The sequence below is a fragment of the Centroberyx affinis genome, unplaced genomic scaffold (genome assembly GCF_046629955.1).
Source record: "Centroberyx affinis isolate AG114_WGS23_722 - 3 ecotype Tasmania unplaced genomic scaffold, CSIRO-AGI_Caff_v1 ptg000900l_1, whole genome shotgun sequence".
Lineage (NCBI taxonomy): Eukaryota > Metazoa > Chordata > Actinopteri > Beryciformes > Berycidae > Centroberyx > Centroberyx affinis.
Window position 1 is genome coordinate 305,658 of NW_027279486.1, and position 24,886 is coordinate 330,543.

General features: G+C 40.0%; 2 protein-coding genes across 3 annotated transcripts; one reads left to right on the top strand and one right to left on the bottom strand.

Annotated features, from left to right (window-relative positions):
- Positions 1–1,071: 1,071 nt before the first annotated feature.
- On the bottom strand, positions 1,072–9,473 carry ube2g1a (ubiquitin-conjugating enzyme E2G 1a (UBC7 homolog, yeast)). Its single transcript, XM_071521611.1, has 6 exons — positions 9,300–9,473; positions 5,336–5,438; positions 5,078–5,175; positions 4,200–4,378; positions 3,504–3,623; positions 1,072–2,500 (listed from the first exon to the last, which is right to left on the bottom strand). The coding sequence occupies exons 1-5, from the start codon at positions 9,343–9,345 to the stop codon at positions 3,537–3,539; spliced, it is 513 nt and encodes a 170-aa protein (XP_071377712.1). The 5' UTR covers positions 9,346–9,473; the 3' UTR covers positions 1,072–2,500; positions 3,504–3,536.
- A 4,247-nt stretch (positions 9,474–13,720) lies between these two features.
- On the top strand, positions 13,721–20,818 carry spns3 (SPNS lysolipid transporter 3, sphingosine-1-phosphate (putative)). Of its 2 annotated transcripts, none has more exons than XM_071521612.1 (13): positions 13,721–13,826; positions 15,155–15,399; positions 15,514–15,579; positions 15,715–15,851; positions 16,602–16,753; positions 17,406–17,472; positions 17,603–17,745; positions 17,855–18,007; positions 18,110–18,299; positions 18,472–18,537; positions 18,629–18,727; positions 18,872–19,043; positions 19,824–20,818. In XM_071521612.1, the coding sequence occupies exons 2-13, from the start codon at positions 15,174–15,176 to the stop codon at positions 19,901–19,903; spliced, it is 1,551 nt and encodes a 516-aa protein (XP_071377713.1). In that variant the 5' UTR covers positions 13,721–13,826; positions 15,155–15,173; the 3' UTR covers positions 19,904–20,818. The 2 variants fall into 2 exon arrangements, with proteins under 2 accessions (XP_071377713.1, XP_071377714.1); XM_071521613.1 differs by having other exon boundaries at positions 13,726–13,842.
- The last annotated feature ends 4,068 nt before the right edge of the window (positions 20,819–24,886 follow it).

The following is a 24,886-nucleotide window of genomic DNA, read 5'->3' on the forward strand; positions in this document are numbered from 1 at the left end:
GGTAGACTTAACAAAAGCATCTCGGAGGACCTTAAACAGGGTGAAGGGAGGGAAATGAACGGCTGGCAAGGCGGAAATAATGGCAAGTGGGTCTTGTGCAAACTTAAACACTGAGACATGTCTTATTCCCTGACATCAGCAGGAACCTGGTCCTAAAGGGAGGGGGCCTTGTGGGAACAGATGAACACTCTGCCTCCAGATGATTTCCTTTGAATACAGGAAATTACAAGAAGTTCTGTATCCTGTGAGCAGAACGTTTAACAGGGTTTATGGGGAAGTGTGATGCAATGTAGTGCAGGGTACACACTCATACATCCCAATCCAAATCAGATTTTAAATCGCCCGTGAACCAAATCAAAAAATGAACTGCATTTTGTTAACCAGTCATGATGTTAGCTGTGTCAACTTAAATATCTGACTTAAATGTCTGCCCTGTCAAAGACAGCAGATTTCTAAGAGTTAGTGACTCTGTAAAGGCCATCAGGCATAAAGAGGCTGGTAGAATTACTGGTGTTCTCTGCTAGGACTCAGAAGGATGGAGACATCATTAAATGATAACAATTACTGATTGGCAGTTTGAATGCAAATAAGTGAAAAGGATGAGTGAGATAAAGAGCTACAATCTAGACATGCTATTGGCACAATCTCCTTAATCCTATCCAAAATAAATATTCACATGAAGTGTGTTACTCCAAAATCAAATATTTAGCATTTGAGAAGTGTCTCTCTGAGGAAATGACTGCTGGCATGAGAGTTAAACTCAATATGGAATATTAATGAGCTTATTAACTGTCTGAACCTTTGCTAATGGAACAGCAACATTTCAGAGGATTTGAATATTGAGCAATAAATAGGTCATGCGTGTTTTCAGTGGCACTCTTCATATACTCTGCTGTCTTTGTCATGAGGACCAAGTTGCTGAAGGCGACCAGATGACTGGTCAACCAAACAAAACACAAACATCTAACATCAGCTTGTTTGTTGGAATTCCTCCTGCTCACTGTTTTCATAAGCAATATGTAATTCTTCAAGTCTTACCCAAAATACAACTGAATTAAATACACAAGTAAATATTGAAAAAAAAAGTCATATTTTAGAAGAGCTCACTACAGGTGACAATTTCCATAACATGAAAAATATACATCAGTATTTTGTCTTTGTACATTAGGCAAAAACTGCAATAGTTCATCAGAACATAATAAACAAGAGATTGGGGATCAGGGGAGAGAGGGAGAAAATAAAATGGGCACACATACTGTATACACAAACACTCAAACATTCGCAAACAAATCCCAGAAACATTCAGCAAAAAAAGGTAAACTAAAGATAAAGCATGCATAACAATTCCTAACTAGGACAACACAGAAAAGGAGTAGAGGCTGCTAAAATAACAGAATATTGGAGAAGTGGATCCCAAATCAACCCAAATTTTATCAGGACTTCAAAAATTAAGATGTGTACACTTCACACTAGGGGAGTTATTGCTACACCAAATTGTTACTGATAATCTAATATTATATGCTGTATATATATAATATACAGCATCGTACAGAGCCCCTAAAGTCCCGAAAGGTGATATTTTTTTATCTTGTGCGCACAAGTTAATTATCTTGTGTGCAAGATAAAATATAAAATATCACCTTTCGGGACTTTAGGGGCTCCGTAGCATCCTGGTGAACTGGACTGTTAAATAAATTCATACATACACACAATTTTCAAGGTGGTACACAATTTCTCCATCTTTTCTGATATTTTTAACACTTGTTCAATGCAGGGTGAAGTGGCCAAGCATTTTATCAGGAGGCACTTTTGAAAAAAGACACAACATTTTTTTTTTGAGCATGCATGAACAATAACGGGCATGTTCCCTTTCTAAAGGCAACTGAGCGGGATGGCAAGACCCATAACTGGGAAAGGAGGACAAAAAAAAAAAAACATCATCCACGTACCCACATACAGTGTTGGGTTCTGAGCGTGAGAACCCATGAGACATGCTATGTGTATTCCAATACGCCAGTATTCCACCAAAGACTTTTCACCAGTCATTCATGTCTTGCTTGAATCAATCAAGCTCTTCAGAGGTGAGATTCTTCCAACAGCATCGCATTTTCTTTCTCTATAAGACCTCCTGTTAAAACAATCTAAGCAGAACTCAAGTTCTATCTAAACCAGCGCTATTCATTTGGTCTAAGTGTCTTGATGGATGGAAAGGGAGTTTATATATTATCCGGTTTAGTCTGTGCTATATACACGTCTTTACAATATTTTCCTGAATGTTGAAGCAGTTCATAGACTTGAAAAAATGTTTTATCATCTTCTGTTGTTTTCTTTTTTGAGTTGGCACTTGCTTGGCGGTTTTCTGTCAGCCTTTGTAGTCACTGTTATGTTCTATTGCAGCCTACTGTGGCCAGCCTGTTCCTGCCGAAGTCAAGGAGGACAAGCCTGGCAACAGGGTGGAAGAGTGCAGGGAACAGTGCCATGTTGATTTTCAATTGGAGACCTATGGGAAAACAAACGGCAAATAACAGGAAAATTAGTAATCAAGCAGTGATAGAAATGTCAATTGCACCGCCATAATTTCTAATTACAAAGACAGTACTGTAGTAAAACAGGCATACATAATGAGTGAAATAATGTGGAGTAAAAGGTCGGCAGCCTGTTGCACCAGCTGGACATGCGTTTGATCATAAGTCAGGGTGTAAAGTTTACACTAATTCATTCAGTGAAACCAGTTAGTTTGATAATCTTTGTTGAGTTGCACCATGGAGACATGTGGTGCATCTTAATTAGTAGAGCGTTAAGAGACCACTGACCAAAATACTGTTGCAGACAATGACGTTTTTACCTTCAGTGGCCAATTACGTGTGCCAAAATCAATTTCTTGTACCCCTATTAATGGCCAAGGTAATATTATATTAAACAGGTATGTTATGTAGTAGTATTAACACTAGACTTCATTTGTAGTTTGTTTCCCATGCACACTACAACCACAGACAAATCTATGTATACACCTACTGTATGTGTAACCAATACAGACAACAGTAGTGACATCAAGTGGTGTAACTGTGAATTTCAACAGGGTCAAAGCTATGCAGTTAGGCCTAATGCAATTACCGCTATCACTTATAGATAAACAAAAACATAATTTTATTGTTAGCTAGCTAAAATTGTACTTTGGCTCTTCTTCGGTTTAGTGATCTAAGTTCATGGTGCCAACATAAACCATCCTGTATTTGTTCATCCCCATCTACCAAACCGATGTTGTTAGGGGGCAGATTTAAGTTTTATGTTTACATTGGAACTATTTTAGTTGGTACAACCGTTAAAATCTTTGTAATGCGTAAATTCAGACTTTGTGAGAATGTTTGTTCAACCTAGCCGACATTCAAACTTAAGTTTAACTGGTGCAACTGGCAGCCGTTCCTGAGCAGCTGAAGTCAGTTCTGAACAACAAGGTTGGCTAGCTTATAAAAGGGTTGAAGAGTCCAGAACATAACACATACCCTGAAAACATGAAGCTAGAGCCTTGCTAAATATCACTCAAACGCAGTCTCTTGGCTCTTTCGTACACAACGGCCCACTTTCCTTTTGAATTCTCCATGTCTGTCCTCCCTCCACTCTTTCTGCAGAGAAAAAAAAAAACGGGAAATAAGAAAAGGTGGTTGATTAATACGACGTAAGCCCCATTTGAGTACCCAACCCCTAATGAGCCAGAACATAGCCCGACATCCCTGTACAAGGGTTTCTTAGCCATTCTAAATTATCATAAAATGATCATCATATCATATGATCATGTTGTTCAGGTTAAAATTAAAAGGCAATATTGCTTCTGCTCCTAGAGCCCTAGGAGTTTATACATTTTTATATGTTTTTTTCTATTGTGTTGCTTGTGTCCCATTGCTGCAATCATCCAATTTATTTGTTTTTCTCATTTTATGATCATTATATTTGCCATCATTATGACATTTGCTGTATTCATTTCTAGTTTTATTTATTTATTGTTATTTTTTTTGTCATGGATTTACTATAGTATATCATCCAAAATGCAAAACATCTAAGGATCGTACTGTGCATTTTTGTGTAGAAATGAAGAATAATATTTACCAAATAGGGACAGTATGAAGCTGTTTTGAAAGAGAAGCACATCCAGTTCATTCGAATAACATTGCTAATCATCTACCTTTAACAAGTGAACTTACTGCAGCATCCACATTGGCTGGTGAGTCACCATTTGGGTCTGCCAGCATAGAGATAACACTAATCATGATGGTTTCCACTGTGTGGATGGGCAGCCAGCGCTCCTCTGGTTTCTCATAGCCATACTTATCTTCCCCAGGTTCGTGCAAAATAGAAATACATACATCTCCATTCTTGTCAACTGGAAACAAAACAGTGCAGGAGAAATTAGTATTCATGAGGGAGAAAAGGTTTTAGGTAGCAAATCCTGTGTTATAACGGATGTTTTCTGCTCATTTGCATGACATAATGCTACACAAAATGTGCAAACACAAAGTGTATGCCGTGTCTAATGGGGTGGTGAAAGCGTGGATTGTCAAGCTATCTATCACTGATGTAATGTTTTTGGAATGATAAGAATCATTAGAAACCAGCTGTCAATTTCATTATTGAATATTGTTTATATACAGTATGTTCTATATGAATGTACCAAAGTTTTACAGTGTAATAAATGCATTATTTAATCAAATGTTAGTTTAATCATTCAAAATAGAGTAAAATGCATGAAAGTTAACATGTCCATGTCCTAAATAATACTAATAATCAAAATCGTATTTCCACCTGACTTTAAGATACTAAATTTTCTCCAAAACCAGAACTGTTTTTCATTATATTTTTGTTACCTAGAGTGAATTTCTCAGCAGTGCTACAGTTTAAAAATAAAAACGTGCCATAACTACTGTGCTATGAACGCTTTAAGCTCACCCTGGCCCTGGTAAACCCTACTGGACAAGTATTCCACTGAATATACGTCTAACAGAGCTAGAACATCTACTTTCCGAACAGGACCTAGAGCAAACAAAGGCAAATTTGATTCATAGCGCACTACATTTGTACCTACCATTAGGATGCCAAATATCTGTGATAAATTTCATTTTAGGTGGCCTGAGAGGGTAGTCTTTGGGAAATGTCAGATGAGCTTTAAATACACCACCTTCACTGTGAACAAAGAAGAGCAAAGAGAAAAATCAATATCATTAGTACTAACAAGTTTCAAAAGATCCAGACCTATGGAAGTGAGTAATGTTGAGAGAAATAACTTGCTGAAACAACAAAAGCTCCTTCTAAATCCCGTATTAAGAAACAGTGCTAGACTTACTACAGTGTATCTGGGGGGCCGATGATTAGGACTTCCCATCTGTAAAGGTCATTATCCTCAATCAGGCCTGCCGAGAATCCCTCCACTGGGTTCTTGTTCAGCTCTAGAGATAAAAAAAACAACAAATACCCACATAAGCCACAGCATGGGTACTTGATATGACCACTGTCAGGTCATATCAAGTACCCATGTTAACTAAACTCTGACTCTGTGCTCTTCTGAAGACCACACAGGAGACAACGTAACCCTTGTGTTAGGCCTTGGCTGGGGGTTTAGTAAGGAGCAGCACACTGCTGTAACCACACACCACCGGGGCTGAATCACACTGAGTCACTGGACCAGACTCAAATGCTCCAGACATACGCTGCACTTCGCAAATGCTAAGTTTATGCATAGTGTAATTTGGTCTTCATCAATATGCCCAATACATTATTGCTAATATCATAATTACGTAGAGTAAAAACATGTACATCAAATCTTAACCAGGTGCCACACAGAATACAAAGCATAGAACAGGTAGGTAGAGTCTGCATACTGCAAGTTCCTGCTAAGGTGTATTCATTATTAACATGAACAAATGCAATGTTTTGAGCTCCATGCTCTTCATCAGACCCAGCCATAGTCTAAATACTGTGCTGAATTCCCACTCCAATTACAATTGACAATGAGATTGTGAATTGATTGATTCATAGAGAATTTATAGGATTTTATGTATGTGGGAAAATGCCAGAAAAGAATATCACAATGACTAGCCAGCAGGGTTGGGCAAGAAGACAGTGAACCACTTTTTTAATGGCTGGAAAAACAATCAAATTTACAAACAAAACAGTAGCCTTAAATAAAGCACAGGAAAAAAACCTTAACCTCCCTCAGCATGCACTCACAGCTTGTACAGAGTGTCCAGTAGACCTCAAGGCAAGAGATCATAAGGAAGGTGTTGGACAGAGGCTTTAGGTCCTCTCTGCAGACCAGAAAGCAAGGCACTTGGTGCCAATATGGAGGTCCTTGAATCTATGAGAACTGGGTAGGGTCCCTCACAGGAGCTCACATACTGTATGTGCTTTCCAGTGAGAACTATCTAAGACCCCATTTACATCTAGCATTAAAATGCATCTTGAGTGATTGGACTAGGGCTGGGCAATATATCGATATTATATCGATATTGTGATATGAGACTAGATATCGTCTTAGATTTTGGATAACGTAATATCGTGATATGACATAGAAGTGTTGTCTTTTCCTGGTTTTAAAGGCTGCATTACAGTAAAGTGATCTAATTTTCTGAACTTACCAGACTGTTCTAGCTGTTCTATTATTTGCCTTTACCCACTTAGTCATTAGATCCACATTACTGATGATTATTTATCAAAAATCTCATTGTATAAATATTTTGTGAAATCACCAATAGTCATCCCTACAATATTTTTGCAATATCGAGGTATTTGGTCAAAAATATTGTGATATTTGATTTTGTCCATATCACACAGCCCTAGATTGGACAGCAATCCAATTGCAATTATCCACAATTAAACCACCTCTGGAGGTGAGATGCACTGTGGCTCTAAATTGGCCAAGAGTAAATGGAAATATTTCTCTAACCACATACGTAATCTCTATACTCCTCCCAAAACGTTACATCCCCATATTAGTGAGGAGAGGATCCAGAGCATTGAGGACAGAGTGACCTCTGAGATGGAGGAGGCAGTGCACAATGTGTACATGGTGTATAGTGATTGGACAAAACAAGATTTCTGAGAGCTAGAGGTGATTCAGATTAAAAATACATACTTTTATTTTAGGTATTTTTGTTAAAGCTACACTAGACAAGAGTTTTCAGGTACCTTTCGCTGCCATTTGGAGCCGCCAACATGCAAAATTGCCTAGCACAACTTGAAGATGTTCAGTGTCCCTTCTACTGCAGTGCATTTCTATTACGCCCATTAATGTCTTGTGTATTAGAGATAGTGCTGTTGAAAAATTAAGCAATTTAAGTTTATTTAATGTGACTACTGTATTGTTCAGTGGTTGTATTGAGTGATTCAGCCAATTGCAGTAAAATAAGATGAAAATAGTCAAAAGGTTTCAGTTATTCCAATACTGATATAGTTATTCTTATGACCACTGACTGTGCTTTTAGCCTATCACAAGGAAATCATTGTTGACTCCAGTTGATCATTTTGCAGTTGAAATCACAATATTTTTTAAATAATTGCTATGTGATTTTTTTCTCCATATTATGTAGCCCTTATGGTGAATAGAATAACACAGTTTTGCAGGCAATCAGCCCTTTTAGCACTAAAATGTCTGAATCTTGACACAGATGGTGTTGGAATTTTGATTTTGTCCAGGAATCAGAAATGCTGTGTGAGATTTGTTCATGGTGGTCTCTGGGGGTAAAAGTGTGTGTGTCACTTCATGGATGTGATAAGTTTGTAACCCTGCTGTATGGTTATTCAAACCAGTTAGCAAAATAACCAGAAATAAATCAACAGAAAACAGGCTGGTTTAATCCTCTGTTTTGAGCCTTCACTTACAGCCATTTGTAAATGCAGCTGCATCAGGGTATTAATCTGAATTAAGTTCGACACTTATTTTAGAGGCACGTTCTTTTCTATAACCAAATGTGACAACATTGACGTAGCTACCTATGTGGTTAAAATGTAATTTCTCTAAGAGTTCCTCTGTTATAAATGTGTGTCCACAAGAGAAGACATATTTTTGTCAACTACAATATGGTCATTCCAATATTTTCATAACTTTCAAAAGTTGAATGATATGGACCTCCAGGTTCCCACATTCAAAACAGATGCAAGTTGGCCATCCTGGTGACTGGTCAGCCTGTGAAATGAGGGCTTCCTCTGCTCACAGGCATAACCCTAACTCTAGCCTACACTGATATCAAGCATCTTGGAAATTTTCGCAATATCAGCTTTGAGTGTGGATTTAAATTTGAGAATTATGGGGCCCTGGTATAAAATCCACCATATTTTATGATCTCCATGTCACTATCAAGAGTAAACCACTACTCTAAACAATGTAGGAGTCCAGGAGTCAACTGGCCATCACTATTTACAGAATATCTGTAAAGAATTTTACAAGGGGGGCACTTTGGCATGCCAGTGACATGCGTTTGTATAAAAAGTCTAAGTTGACAACCATGTGTAATGGCTTGCTTCTGATCCAAATTGTTTTGTTGGATGTGAGGCCAAACCCATATGATGTGGGAGAAAACTGGATAATACGTGTTTCACCATGTCACTGTTGGAGACTAATATAAGCTAATTTTGATGCGCAGTGGGCTGTGTTAAAGTAAAGAAAAAACATAACACCAGATGCTAACATTAGCTAACTAACTAGCTTGGCATGTCACAGCTAACAAGAGTCACAGCAGCTAACGCTAGATTACATATTTAGCTAGCTGGCTAAAAACGTTTGCAAATCAATTTAGTAAGCAAGGAAAAATAGGTCAACTACTATACTTAGGTAGCTAAATCAATAAAATGATAATATCACATTAGTTGACTAGCTAGCAAATATCCGATATAAAAATATAAAACACCAAGTGTTATGTCAGCTATCATATTTGTAAACATATTGGGCCAGCCAGCTAGAAACGTTATGTTAGCTAGGTTAGCTGACTTCAGCCAGCCCGTTATTGGAAAGTCGCTGAGACTTCTGACAGCGGGTTTCAGTTCAAATCCTTATGCAACGTCAACACAAACAAACAAATGAACTGGTTCACGAAACCGTTTACGTTCTCATTTATGTTTGTTGAGAAAGAGATCTGTCGATAGCCAATACTCTCCATGCAATTATAATGTCATGGGACGTTAGTGTGGAAGGTTCAAGAAAACAGTTTGCGCCAGCAGCATCACTTGAATCAAAGCTAACGTTAGCGTTAGCTCGACAGCTAGCCAACGTTAGCTGGGCAGCCAGCATCCAATTGCCACTAATGTTTAATTACCTGCAAGCTGTCTCCTGAGTAACAGGGCTGACTGAGGCTCCGTCATGGTTTAGCGAATGTAAATGCAGCTATGTTCAATGTCAATATTTCGGGGCGACAGCGTTAACTTAACGTTCAATAAACAGTGCTCCGTCCCTTCTATTTTCTGTTTAGCATTCTCGTCATCCTTCTTCTTCGTCTTCTTCGTCAGGCTTCTACTTCTTCTTCTTTGAATTTTATAGAGGGTCAAAAACAGTATTATATCGCCACTTACTGTACCGGAGTATGTATTGCTCACTGATAAAATATCGATGCTTACCAAACTCTATATTATAAACCGTAAAATTGTGGCTTTCTGCTTTGTAAGTTAAATTATAAACATATGCAGTGTCAAGTGTTATCCAGCTGCAGCCGTGGAGTCTAGTCTGTCGCTAAAATTAGTCTCTCTGTAAACGATGCTCTACATTCCAGTGGCACCACCTGACACCCTGTCAGCAAGTTGAGATAATAGTTGGCCGATATCATGGGTTTGCAAACATTTTCATGTCATGGGCCCCCAAGTAAACGCGCAGATTAGGCCACGGATTCCCACTCAATGGCATTTTGTCACAGGGACCCCCACACAGGAAGAATTATTGATTTTGTATTAAAATGTATCTGCGTACACTGTACATGGAAGATAATAATGCAGAGAGTGAAACCTATGATTACAAGAGTATTTCTTTTCTCTCAAAATTTCAGTCTTACACAAATCATGGAGGTTGTCAGGAATTCTTCATCAGTGGTTGGTTCGTAAGTTCATTTGATTGCGTCTTGTATGTGGGGGATGTAGAGGTTTAAAGGTCACAGGGCAGGTTGGGTCATACATGTGCCATAGCTGGAGTTAAGACACACATTCAATAGTAGTGTGGAGTTTTTAGGGGGGTGGGTGGGGGATGTAAAAGAAGCAAAGGAAAAATAAATTGAAAAATGGGAATGGTCATCTGGGCAAATCATGAGCAAATTTGTCATCCAAGAAACTAGGTTACATGAGAAAAGAAGAGGACAGCAGCAAAAACAAGTTCTAGGCTTAGCACTTCCTATGGATTTAGGCCTACTACTTTTATTGTCCTGGCATGATGGCTCTGACCCTTGCAGAATTTAAAGTTGTTCTGTAGTTGTTCTCACTGTAGGTTGCTCTGGAAAATATGAATGTAATTGTTTGTTCACTCTCTTGGCTGGGCCGCAATCTGTTTTAAGGGGTTGGACTGATATCCAGCCAGCCACACAGAGGACAGCAGCCTCAGCTGTATTTGACCTGATGGAGCAGCCTGTAATGCTCCCAGCTGACACTGCATGGCGGCAATAGACGGCAACTTAACGGCCTTCCAGCACAATGACCCTCAGTCCCTTACATATGGATTATAATAACAACAGCAAATAAGTAATAGCATCAAAAAATGACATTTGATTTGATAATAATAATAAAATAAACATAATAATATCAATAAAAATAAAAGAAAATACTGATCATGAGACTTATGTAAATATCAAGTAATGGAGAATCAGAACATAATAAATTAATAGAATATATAAAACTGAGTAAGCGTGGTGACATGTAATAGGCAAATATTTTTAGATTTTTTTTTTCACATCTCTCAGGCTATGGCACATGAAGACATATTGGGCAGCAGAACTCACTGCTTCACCCCACCCATCAGTATTAGCATTTCATGTTCCTCTTCATCTAAAGATGAGAAATGATCTCATCTTAACCAGCTTGTTAAACCCATGTGTTCTGACTTGTGAGAACGTCTCAGAGTGAAGGAGGAAGTGGATCTCTATCTCAGCTTCTCCCGTCAAGCAGTGACCACACATGCACTCCTCTTTAGGTAGCAGTCTTTTTCTGTGTGTTCTGTCTCTTTCCAGTTGGAGTTCAATGGGCCTGTGTACCTGCTCAGGATACGACTCTGCTTTTTAGCACTGATGGGAAAGAGATAATCTTCCACTTTGTATTCTCTGTCTTGTTTTGATTTGGTTATATTCATTTGGTCCAAATAGGAATACTTAATTTGTTCAATGATTTGGTTTGTTCTAAGTTTCTGTCTGGAAAGTCTGTGATGTTTGATGTGGCAAGACAAGAGAGTTTCTGAACTAGCGGACATAATTGACTCTGTTGAGGGGCCACTTCTTGGAACAGGAGTTGTTCTATTGGAATGTACTTTAAAATCTTTGAAGCTTCCTAATCTCATTAGAATTGGCGATTTTAAAGCGCAAAATGAAGAGCTAGTAAGATGAAGGTTCTGATTAATGGCCGTACCTATTTATGCAGGGCTTTTACTTCTGTGTCTGCTGAACCACCTTTGTTTCTTGAATATGAAATGTCAGTCTCAGTGTGACTACATGCGTTCAATAAAAGATTTTTAAAATGACAGAGTTCTGAATGTAGGGCTTGTTGTTATTGCACAGGACCAGGAGGACATTGGTATGAGGCTTGAAGTGGCTCCAGTCTGTAGAGATTGTTTTTCCTCAAGGAATATGCTGAAGTCTGGGATGTTTATAGTACAGCTGGAGAGTTTCTGAACCAGCTGACAAAATTGATTGCTGAGGGTTAAATTCTTGAGACAGAGGTGATTCTGTTGCAATGTACTGCTATAGATTTGCAGCTTTAATATCTCATTGGAAGTGATGTTTAAAGAACACAATGGAGAGATGGTAAGTGTGAGGTGCATGGTTAGGTTAATGGCTGTTTCTATTTGCTTATGTTGTAATATTTATGTCTTGTGTCAGCCTATCTGTTTGGTGATGTCAGCTGTGAAGTCTTTTTTGTGAACTCCAAGAAGACTAGGTTTGGTCCTCAGTGGAGAGAGGGCTAGTAGACCTCACTTAATGGGACTTCTACTAAAGTGTAAAGTATGAAGTATAAAGTTTGACCGCCTCTTGCCACAGCTATTGATCTTCTCCAGGGAGAGAAAAAGTTCCTACCTAGGCTTTCTCTGTTTGAAGACCAAACTCTCTCAGAGGCATTTGAAAATACCCAGTCAGCACACAACACACTGCAGGACATTTTATAATTATTATTATCATTATTGTTATTATTATTATAGAGTCCAGCTGATGTTCAGAATAAAAGTCTTGTAGGCCTGCTTTCTTCATAATAAGAGTCTAGAATGTATTTTTTTTTTAAATTATTATTATTATATGAATTGATAGCCTGGTATCCAGCCCCTGTGAATCGCAGTTTTCAGCACTCGATTCATAAGAGTGCTGAAAACTGCGATTCATAGGGGCTGGATACCAGGCTAATGAATTGTGGAACCCAGGAAGAATGGTTGCTACCGTGGTAACAGCTAATGGGAATTCAAATAAACAATAATATGAGCTTAGAGTCAACTTGAACTTGCAAATATTTGTTAGAGGCCACAAATGGGTTTGCTTCTGCCTTCTTTTTTTTTTCAAAGTGCCTTCTTTTCTGAGATGGTAGAGAGGCCACTTCTCTCCTTAGTTGATAATGTAACGCTATACAATACAAATATGTTTGAATGCAAACATTCATGTGGAAATCCTCCATGCAGCAGATTGACATCACTTAAGTATTTCTAATAAAACTGTCTAATTGAAAACAGGGAAAAGTAATTTCCACGGATGGGAGGAAAGGTGCCACCAAGGATCCACTAGTGATGATTTCATCTTTTTGCCGAAGGTATGTAACTTGGACACATTGGCTATTAATTAAATATTTGTATATGAATGTAACGTTAATATCAAAGACAAGAAAAAGGAATTACCATGGAGCAGAGGTAGCATGCCACCAATTAGACGAATGCTTTTTATTAGATATTATTCTGGGACATAAATGGTAAATGGACTGCATTTATATAGCGCTTTTATCTAAAGCGCTTTACAACATGCCTACATTCACCCATTCACATAATGGTGAATGGACTGCATTAGGCTATAGCGCTTTTATCCAAAGCGCCCTACAACACGTGCCTACAGTCACCCATTCACACACATTCATACACCGGTGGCGGCAAGCTACCACGCAGGGTGCTGGCACAACCATCGGAAGCAATTTGGGGTTCAGTATCTTGCCCAAGGACACTTCGACATGCGGACTGGAGGAGCCGGGACATAAAGTAACTTATTGGAAAGAAAACAGGAATAAAGCAGTTTCCTTGGATCTCAGAGAGGATGCCAGAACCTGTAAAAAGTAGAAACTGAGACAACACCTACAACTTATTGTGGGTGATGAACTATTCTTAAAATAAATGCTGAAATAGAGTATTTATTCACAGCCAGTTGCAACACTTCATCAAGTAGGGAAGCGGCCAGGGAGATAGCAACATTTGACATTTGGCTTGTTTACAGCATTGCATCACAGTGAAGATCTGTGTGAGAGCATATGACCGACCCAGAGTGGGCTGTTCCCTTTGCTAACTCAATATCACAGGGTGTATTAGAGCTGAGGGAAGATCTCTGTTATACACTGGGAGGCACCTTCTCCACTGAAAACTGCAAATATGGAATAAGCTGAGCAAGACAACATTGACAAGACTTCATGAACTAGTACGTAAGGCTTTATGTAAGTTTTCATTTGAAAAGTTGTAATAGATGAGGATTCTGATCCTACAATAGTGTGCCTGTACAGCAATGCAATGAAAACATCAGCAGCTGTGTCGATGTCAGTGTGTTTGTGTCTTATAATCAGAGCCAGGTGCTTTGGTTTCGGCAGCCAAAGTTTGAACAATGGCATTGTATTACACTGTGTTGCTCTGAGAAGAGATTGTAGCTACAGTAGTTGCTTTGTTGCCACTGCACCGACTCACCAAACTGGGCTGAAAGGTTGGGCTGTAAGCATATCATGCAGCAACCATTTAATATGTGCAAAGCAAGGGACCGCATTTGAAATCAACTACTAATCTGAGCAAGAACATGATTTTTAATCTATGCCGTTTACACTTTTTATCATGTTACTTTATGACCTGACCATGTTTTTATAGTGTTTTACCCTAACAATAGACTAGAGCTGCTAACCGCTGGGAGTTTGAATTAATTTGGGAGGGATTAGAAAGTGGGAAGTATATTTTGGTTTCAGATTCCCAAATTTAAAATTTACCTTTAATTTTCCTTTAATTTGGTGTAATGTTGTTTCAGTTTTGTTTGTGAGTTACTGTGGTGCCTGAGGTCAGCAGTGTTGGTAAGCTGCAAAGCAAATTCTCCTGTTTGATTACAAACCTGTCTTGCAGTGTCATAACATTGTTTCCGACCAGGAAGGTTTGGGGTAAAGCCCATGATGTTGCAACTATAAAAACAGGCGGAAGAAAAGTTGACTCGAGAGCTTGATGACTACAGAACCCTTCCTTCTTCTTCCCCTGCCATTTTTAGGCAGCTCCACAGAGCTATTCTTATACTATTTTACTGTCTCTTAATTTAATTTAATTTTTAATTTAAAAGGCTATTTTTTAAAGGGTTTCCACAAACTAGGTTAACTGAATTACCCCAAAGTAGATTACCAGTGGGGCACAGGACTGCAAAACAATACTGAAGATATGTAATAGCATATAACCTGAGCACTTCTCTTGATACTGTGTCTCATTAGGTTGATAATTGTACTGTGGTAAAGAGACAGTGACTTATTGTTCTGTAAAGCATTTCGACCTGAGATTAAAGCTGCTATCTTATCCACTACAAAGTATGTGTGTACTTTCCCCAGTCTATATATAGTCCTAAATAACTCAATTATGGCACTAAAATCTCATTATTGAGTTCTATGTCTAATAACAAGACTTTCCACCCCATTGTGCTCCCGCTATAATCACATTACAGTCTTTGTTAGGAGACTAAAGGATTTGACTAAAAGTCAGTAATATATGAATAACATGCTCTATTTCCAGGTGAAGAAAGCTGCTCACGATGGAGTCAAATGGATCACTGATGTCCCACCAGGACAGAGACAAAACCCGTCTGAGTCTGAGCTCCCACTCTGCTTCACACTATGGCTCCATTGTTAACAGCCTTTCATCACTTACACCGGCAGCAGTGGAGAAACCAGCTATATCACCTCGACGCGCTCACATTGCTGTAGCTGTGCTCTGCTACATCAACTTGCTCAACTACATGGAGCGGTACACAATAGCAGGTTAGACGATCTCCTCTTGGCCTACACTTCCCCCTTTTTCAGCAACCACATTTTTCTGCTTCTGGTATTTGATTTCTACTTCTCACACATGAGTTTCTCTTTATTGTCATGAAGGCGTCCTTCTCAACATCCAGAAATTCTTTGATATAAACGACAGCACATCTGGACTGCTGCAGACAGGTATGATGATGCATCCAGTTCCAGAACCTGACTTTAATGCTCTTTCAGCCCACTAATTTTATGTGAATAAGTCAATGTGTCATATAATGGTGGGGAACTGAAATCTTTTTGCATAAAATATTAATGCACTTACAGTTTTCATCTGCAGTTTCATAATTTTGGCTCCTATCTTTGGTTACCTTGGCGACCGCTACAACCGGAAGTTCATCATGATTGGTGGTTTGAGTGTGTGGCTTGTGACTGCAGTCAGCAGCTCTTTCGTCACCAAGTCGGTGAGTGAAGCTCGAAATGTGGGCAATGTATGAGCGCTCATACACTGTAGAAGAAACTCTACAATTTCCTGCATTTCCTGTTCGTCCCTAATCATTCAGCTTTGTCTTTGTTCGCTTCTCAGAGGGAAACAGCCCTGAACTTCAGCTTTGAAACACGTGTTGTCTGAGGACAGTTCAGTTTAACATACTGTACATTACTGTCTCCTGGAGCTAGATAAAGGAGAGAAGAGATTTATTTCTTGCCCATAATCTTGCTCATCAATCTACAGCTCCATAAATAATGAACTGGATAAACTGGAAACATGACAAAGTGCTGTGACTGCAATTTGGGTTGTTTCGATGTTTACATTTTCTGGTTCAGAACCCTGAGGACTACAAACATGCAAAGTTCATTTAGCTAGTTTAAACAAATATTGCATGAGTCAGAAAAGTCACCACTCATTGTCAGTGGAGAAGCTCCATGTTGTACATCACAGATTAGTCCTATTACTTTGGTTTCTAGATTAGGGAAAGAATTATTAATGTCCATTAATGTCCACATGCTAATTGTGCTGTTGTTGACCATAAGAATAGCAAATGTTAACTGAGAGAGGATGCTCACAGTGTTTATGATTCCAACTACAATCATTAATACAGATGACATTATTTTGAGTGGGATAAAAAAGGTTTTCTAGAAGGGGGTGGGGAATAATTTGATGAAAGATTAATCTCAGATGGACTGTGTCTGTGACAATTTCCTGCTGTCCTCAGTACTTCTGGTTTCTGGTGCTAATGAGAGCCCTGGTGGGGACAGGAGAGGCCAGCTACTCCACCATCGCTCCCACCATCATAGGAGACCTCTATACCGGAGCTCAGCGGACCATCATGATCTCTGCCTTCTACATCTTCATCCCTGTCGGAAGGTTAGAGCTCTTAGGAGGAAAAAAACACAAGTGTTCCCCTTCCCTTGTAAATAAGCTGTCTGGAGTTTTTACGACTCTTAAAGTGAAATCAACTTGCATAGCAGGGTTGAGGCTATTCATGTATTGAATTGAGAATGCATGGTAAATTCTGGAGTTGCAATTGGAATTGCACCCAGCACTATGGAAACAGAATTGGAATGGAATTAGAATGACAGGAATTAAATGCCATGAAATTCCACTTCTAAGAGAGGTTGTCTTGACTAAACATTATAAATCAAACATTATGAATCAAAGACAGTTAAACAAATCAAATACATTCAGTCATAATGTATGTATTACAATTACATGTTATGTATCAAATACCACCTGAAAAGTGCCTTTAACATTTTATGATATTCAGTATTGATAATATATAACACTACGTGTAATCTCAGACATGTGAAAAGACAAAACAAAAACATGGAATTTCACACAATTCCATTGAATTAAATTCAGCTACCTGAAATTCCAATTCCAGTTCTTCACTTAAATTATAATTGATAACTTAATTCACAAATTGAGCCCAACCCTGTGGCATAGATGATTGTTTTGTTTGTTTGTTCACATCATCATGACCAGTCTAAGATGGTTTCACCCTTCTGTGTGTTTTTAGCGGCCTTGGATATATAATGGGCTCATCAATAGCCACTCTCACAGGAGACTGGCGCTGGGCTCTTAGGGTGAGAACATTTATTCTATTAGTGTCCAATAATAATGGACTGGTCTCTGAACTAAGAATAACTCTTCTGGTATAAATGTTAGTTGAGCGCTGACAGTGATAGATGTGTTAACATTTGTCTGTGTTGTCAGCTCACTCCCATCTTGGGCACAGTGGGACTTCTCCTGCTGATCTTCTTGTGCCCGAACCCCCCCAGAGGAGCTGCAGAAACCCATGGAGAGGGTGTTGTATGGCAGAGCTCATACCTAGAGGACGTCAAGTACCTTCTGAAAAAGTAAGCGAGGACACGAAAACCAATACTGTGTCATTTGCATAAAATCCCTGAAGGTGAAATCGATATATCAGCTCATTTATGATCTTCTTCTTCCTCTCTGTCCCTCCAGTAAAAGTTTTGTGTGGTCGTCAATGGGAGTGACGGCGATGGCCTTCCTCACCGGAGCCTTGGCTTTCTGGACCCCTACCTTTCTGGCCAGGGCCCAGGTCACTCAGGGAACCCGCCCCCCGTGTGCGGAGGAGCCCTGCGATACCTCAGACAGGTACAGCGTGACCTTTGACCCGCGTCCTCCACCTCCGTTTACCTCCTTTCCATCAAAACTCGAATTCTAATGACGTGGTCTGCCTCTGCTCCCCGCTCCCAGTTACATCTTCGGTGCCGTGACTGTGGTGACGGGCATTCTGGGAGTGTGTCTCGGCACCGTGCTCTCCAGGTGGTGGAGGGACAGGGTGCCGAACGCCGACCCGCTCATCTGCGCCGTGGGCATGCTGGGATCCGCCCCCTGCCTCTTTCTAGTCATCTTCCTGGCATCAACGAGCATCCCGGCCGCTTACGTAAGAGCCAAACCTCTGTCCCAGCTGGTGTCCTATGACTAAATAATACTTCTATTTGTGAAGGATGCAGTTATCTGAATATCTTGCAGCTTCCACAGACCTGAGCTGAATATTTGTAACTTGTACATGATGAATTCAGAACCTTTTATGTGACATTCATGTCTTATTTCAGGTGTTCATTTTCATTGGAGAGACACTGCTATCGCTGAACTGGCCCATTCTGGCTGACATACTCCTGGTGAGTTTGATTATTGCATTTGGGACTAGAAATAATACAACCAACTGAAACTTGGAGTCACTGGGTTGTTCTGTGATGCTTGTCTCTTCAGTATGTTGTTGTACCGACCAGAAGGGCCACAGCTGAGGCTCTCCAGATTACAGTCTGCCATCTCCTGGGTGACGCTGGGAGTCCTTACCTAGTAGGAGCGGTGAGAAATAATTCCACTTTTCAACTTCCGTTCCATTGACTTTAACTGTACTGTTTCATCCGTGTCACCACTGCCAACTTCAGCAAACCAGTTGCACTGTATGTCATTGACCCCTGCCTCTCTCTTCACACGCTGTACCACTAGATCTCTGATGCTGTGAGTGCATACTATCCCGACTCCCTCGAGTGGAGCTTCCGCAGTCTGAAGTACAGCTTCCTGCTCTGTCCTTTTGTCGGGGTCCTGGGTGGGCTGTTTTTCCTCATGACTGCCCTCTACATCACCCAAGACAGGAAGGCAGCTCAGCTACTGGTTGAAGGTAAACGGACAATCACCTCCTCTCCATCCTTACTACATCTTGTCCTTTGATAAACAACAAAAGACCAAAAGAAAATGGTGATGAAAGCCACGGCTCACGCTTGATAATTCATGCAAGAATTCTGAGAATGTTTAATTTTGTATGTTTATGGGGTTTTTTTTTGTGTGTGAATGCCCGCTTGTGTCTATTCAAGAGTGTGAGACACTGCCATCATGTGACTGAGTCCTCACTGTGTTTGTGTATTAGCGGAGCGTCAGGCCATTCCCGAACAATAGTCTTCTATGCAACTCACTTCCTATCAGATAGCGCTCCTCCTCACACAGTTGACACCGAATTCCACCTATCAGCACACATGCCCCAATAACAAACTGGCAATCTAGTTTTCAGGCAACCAGAGGCAGAGAGGGGCCAGATGAGATAAAGACAACATTGTGTTTCTAGTTTGTATCTGAGCTGACCGCATTCTCTCCATTCTGTCGGATTGTTTATCGACTTGCCAGGCGGCTACACCAACATGGTCGCTTAGCTGGCATCACCTTAGAAGATAAGAGCTGGTTCCTTCCTAGCAAGCTGTGGCAGGCAGTTCTCTGATCCGGCACCAACTCTAGTGTGTGCATACCCGACAACTTTGTTTCCAAGTCAATCTCTTTGGTGCAGTCTCTTGAGAGCTCCTACTGTGCTGCAGAACATCTCAATCATGTGTGTATGTGTGTGTGTGTGTGTGTGTGTGTGTGTGTGTGTGTGTGTGTGTGCGTGCGCGTGTGTATTCTTGTGTTCCAGGAGATCCTCCAACACAGCAGGATCCTACGCCTGAGCCTACCTTGGAGCCAAGCACCGGGGTAAAGCTGGAAACTCAGTAACAGTCTCTAGTAAGGGAGGTTATAGTATATTTAGGCTACAAATACTCAGGAAAATAAACAAACGGTCATGCACTGATGTAGAGAACGGGACATTGGTACTGACTTGAAAAGTTAATTGTATAACATTTTACAGCCACACTCTGATGACAGATCCAGAGAAAATGACATTACTTTAAAATTGGATTAATCTTCATTTTCAGCCTATTTGTGTCTTGAATTTATACTCACTGAGTGGTGTAATTAGTTTGTAGCTGGCATGTTGTAAGAACCATTGGCGCTTTGTGAATGATTGATCAGCGTTTGTCTATTTCAGAATGTATTTTCATTTGCTAATTCCAGGTTGTGTGAAAGTGACTGTGAATCCAATTGGTTCAATTAGTACCAATGACATAAGCATTTTTTAGGGTTGCTTTTTTGTGTGTTATCATATTGTTGCAACGTAACTAATATTTGACTAGTTTTTGATTATGACTACTTTTCTACTCCTGCACAAGTAAAAAAAAAAAATCCTAGATAGCTTATTTATTTATTCTCCCTTTTTACTTAAGTAACATTACCTGTATAGCTCCATTCTCTACCACTTTGCAAATGGTTGAGGTGATAGAGGAAAAGACTGAGGAAACAATCAAGTCAGTTTTGCCTCTCCTCTTTGAGGTAGAGGAAATCATACAATCTCAATAAACAAAAGGCTCAAGCTTGACTTGTCTTGTCTCCAGTTGGAGTGGAGACACTGACTCCTCTCATATGATATTTCATGTTTTGTGACATTTTCATGCCTTGTCTTCTCATGGCAACACAGCGGTGCAGACTCATAGTGGAAGCAGGGCACCACCAAGAAAGACAAGCCTTGGCCTCCCTATGGCTTTTTGCTGTTATAATATTACCTCCCAGTTGATGGCACTGTTGCACTGTTGTACTTGAAAATTAAATGCTTATATTTTCTGGAAAAAAGCTGTTTTATTGCTGTTTTTTTTTATTTTTTTTTATTACTCTCTCTCTCCCTATCTATCTTTGCTTCTATCCAACCACACAAACTTGCAAAAGATCAAAAACAATTGTACAATAGGTGTTTTTGTAAGTAGGTATTACAGTGCAAAAACTTTGATGTTGTCAGCTATGGAATCAACTCCTCAACATTCAAAACGGATCCAGATGTGCTGCTCAGTGGTTGATTTGTGAAGAGAGGTTTTCAGTGCCTCACAAACCCTATTAAACCATCTACAACCAGTTGTTTATGCATACATCATGGATTTGCCTTGAAATTTAATTTGTGTCTGGTCAACAATTTGATTCTGCCACAGTTGCTGCTGTACAGCGAACCAGGAATCAACATTCTTAAAAAAGTAGGAGTGAAAGAGTTGACTCACTGTAAAAGACATGAAGTTGTGGTGGCCAGCGTATTCCCCTGTTGCACTTTTTTGAAAATATTCAATAAAAGAGTTTCTGCAAGTGACAGCCCAGCCCACAAGGGAATTGCTTTGCTGACATTTACCAGAATTTCAAAATGGCCAGCGCAGGCCCGGTTCGGCCTTTTTTTTTTATGATTCTCCTGTATATGCTGACACCCAGCTACCCCCTGCCTTCAAATCAGTCGACACAAACCACAGGCAGAATATGCTGAATTTGCCCAAACATCCATACTGAGGAGCATCAGATTAACCTCTCCATCTCTGAACATCCCAGGCAGCGTGCAGCTGCTGCCTGCTAATGAGGAGCGGAGGGGGCCTGAGGCTGGACCACAGCATATGCACCTAATGTAGTTAAAGATGGAGGATGAAAAATTTCACTCTCTCTCTCACTCTTGTCAGTAGATCTACTCTGGAAAAAATTCAAAACTCTCACTGTGTGTTGTCTATGCATATTAAAAATATAAGTAACTAGTATTTCATCAAAAGAAATTCTGGTATAGCCTATTATTCCTGATATTTTCTCCTCAATGTTTTTTGTTTTTTGGTGAGTGTAGTGCACCTGCTCCACTAGATGGCATAGGTTCATTAAAAACACACTATAGGCACCAAAGTCAGGAATACAGAAGAACTGTAGAGAATGTGAATGAGAGGCTGCCAGTTGTCTACCATTTGGAGAAGTACAATGGATTTACCAGATGTTTACTGTAAGGAGCGTAGAGTGGAGCTGACCTTAAAGTGTTCACATTTCTCAACTGTCATGGCAATATGCACACCATATGCAAACTTAATGATCTTTAATGTCCCTCTGTGTCTTGGGCAGCACCATTAATGATCTAAGTGCCTGTGATAACCTGACTAATAAGCATATCTGATAGAAAGATAATTGCAGCCGACAATGATGATGTTACTGTCATACCCATGCTTGGCACGCACCTATTCTAACCCTCCTTATATTCAGCATAGGAATGTATTTTTACAGTTGTTTTTTACCGCTCACAGTTTTTTGTTTTGTTTTAAATTTGAAGTGTACGGCATCCTTGTTCCTTCAGGGCCTAATCAGTTTTCATATGGTGTGGTGAAGCCAGGTGTGACTGAAAGAAGAGTGCGACAGCAACACAGCATGAACACAGCACAGAAACCACACAGTCCAGACATGAGCCCTATTTCACTCATTAACCACGGCACCCCTTTGCTGCGAGAGGCTCTTCTCATAAAACAAATTAACACGGATGACTCCCGCAGCTGTCTGTATGACTTATTACTGTGGTAAACCAACCATACAAGTATTTACTTCTGATACTTGCGCTCCGTCTAAATGTTTACTTTTGATCGCTGATAATCGCTGAACCCTGAAGCTGAGCTGTGAGTGGAAGTCTGTGACCTCTGCTGAGTTCATGCAACATGATAGGCGGTTTGCGTTCATCGTCTCAGGCTTGGTTGCTCTTGTCAAAGACGAGCAGAACAGACTCCCAGTCTGAGACAAACACTTTTCGCATCCCCCAATATGACAGCAGCTTGTCAATCAGTTTCTAAACTGCCCAGACAGCTGCTGCGGAGGTGTCTGGCATCCCTCGGCAAACCCTGACAGTTGCATGTCATCGCATGTCCCTATTGTGTTGTACTGGGGTAAACCATGCAGGCAGGTCAAAGGTCATTGCCCTAGTCATTCTCAAGTACAAGGTCAAACAGTAATTGGGCTGCATTGACATCTTATTATAGATTAGTCTCAATATATGCTTTGCCGAAGGAAGACTTGGATGATGTGGGATATTGTAGTAGAATTTAATTTTTGATTTATGACACAAAATATTTCCTGTGATATTTCCTCACTGAAACTGTTCACAGAACTTAACAATGCCACAAGGGTAAGAGGTGAAGTTCAAGGATGCTGAAGTTAAGGGTTTCATTGCTTTGTTGCGGAATTCAATGGTATTTTCCTTTTGTTTTTGAATGTTTTAACCTTAAACTTGTCATTTTCCAGACGCTATGCAATTACTCAGTATGTCGAGGGAATAGATCGTAACTTTTCACAGTAGGACACGTATGTGGCAAAGCAAGCAAGCACCCACGCACACTAAATGGTATGTGGAAAACATTCTAGAGGTTCAACCTGCAATTAAAACACAATAGGTATTGTGCAGCATGTTTCTGAGCACTTTATCTGCATACCTCTCCGTTTCCCCTGTTGACCCTGACCGTACAGGAAACTGTCACAATGGCTAATAAATTGTCCGGGCCGATCAATGACGGAGCCAGCAGCCAGCAGCCAGGGGGAGAGCGGATATGGTCAGTGTTTACTCAGGAATAGAGAACATTCCAGGCCTGCATATGGCCGCGCTTTGGACGCAGTCACATGAAACAACATGCTGATACATGTGGACACAGCCTGCAATCAGAATGCTGTCATGATATCAATAATGAGCAGAAAAACAGCACATACTGTATATTTACTGTAACAGAAGGGACAGCTTATCTACCCCATGCTTGTTCTATTCTCATCCATCCCAGCCGCAGGGCAAGGATAAGAAAAATTAAACCAAATTTGTGGATGTGTGCACTCGCTGCTTATCACCAGCCAACTGGTGTGGTGATGTGATAGCGTACAGAGGGAGAGCTCTCCCCACCCTCTGCTGCATGGCCCTTTATTTGGCCAATTACATCATATCTGCCATTTCCTAGAATTCTGGACGTCTCCCCAACTTCACACTCAGCTTGTGTGGACAAATATACATTTCTCATTTTACAGTGTCAGGACAAGAGGAAGATCAGTGTGGGTTACACAAAAAATAAACGATAAAAAATACTGTTACAAAAAATAAATAAATAAATAAATAAAATAAACCATAAAGTTGCAAAATTCCCTTTTTATTAACATGTTTATTTGTTGTAATAGCTGAATACTACTACTGCTATTACTCCTACTGCTGCTACTACTACTACTACTACTACTACTACTAATAATAATAATAGTAAGTTTATCATTAATTTTTACTTGTTTTAAGTTAGCATTAGTTATAGGAAACATTGTAATGGTTTACAATGAGGCTTGTTATTATGTTTAACATGATGTTATTGGTTTATTTGTGTTATCTTTAGTGCTAGAAAATACACAGCTGGCTTATACAAGAGCAAGTTAAATGTGTTGATTGGACTGTTAAATTACGGGTGATAATTAACACAGAGCTTCTGTGATGGTAAATGCAAATAAGCCCAGTTATCTTAGTTCATGCAGCCAAAGAAGTCCTGTTCCTGCATGATTATCTTTTTGATTCAAGACTGCATGGAAAGACGAGTGAAGCATTTTCTCACTGTCATTGCAAGTGCCTTTGTGTGGAAGAGGGAGTGCAAATGTGGACTGCAACAGAAACGCAGCCAAGACTGAGGTTTGTCCTATAATGGCATGTGCGCATTCTGGTCCTATGTATTTAGCATTCCTGTTTGGGAGGCTTGCCGGCCAGCGGGATGGAGAAGAGCGCTGCTGGTTCACAGAGACAGCCATGGCAGTGGGGTAATTACAAAGATCCGTGCAGTCTATAAATATGAGCCACAGCACCACACAGATCTGCTCTCACTG

Coding starts and splice junctions, on each gene's coding strand:
- ube2g1a (XM_071521611.1), bottom strand. CDS start 9,345: ATGACGGAGCCTCAGTCAGCCCTGTTACTCAGGAGACAGCTTGCAG. Junction 4,379..5,077: donor AGATATTTGGCATCCTAATG/GTAGGTACAAAT, acceptor TTTTGTTTCCAG/TTGACAAGAATGGAGATGTA. Junction 3,624..4,199: donor CAGCCAATGTGGATGCTGCA/GTAAGTTCACTT, acceptor TTTTCTCTGCAG/AAAGAGTGGAGGGAGGACAG.
- spns3 (XM_071521612.1), top strand. CDS start 15,174: ATGGAGTCAAATGGATCACTGATGTCCCACCAGGACAGAGACAAAACC. Junction 15,580..15,714: donor ATCTGGACTGCTGCAGACAG/GTATGATGATGC, acceptor ATGCACTTACAG/TTTTCATCTGCAGTTTCATA. Junction 16,754..17,405: donor ATCTTCATCCCTGTCGGAAG/GTTAGAGCTCTT, acceptor GTGTGTTTTTAG/CGGCCTTGGATATATAATGG.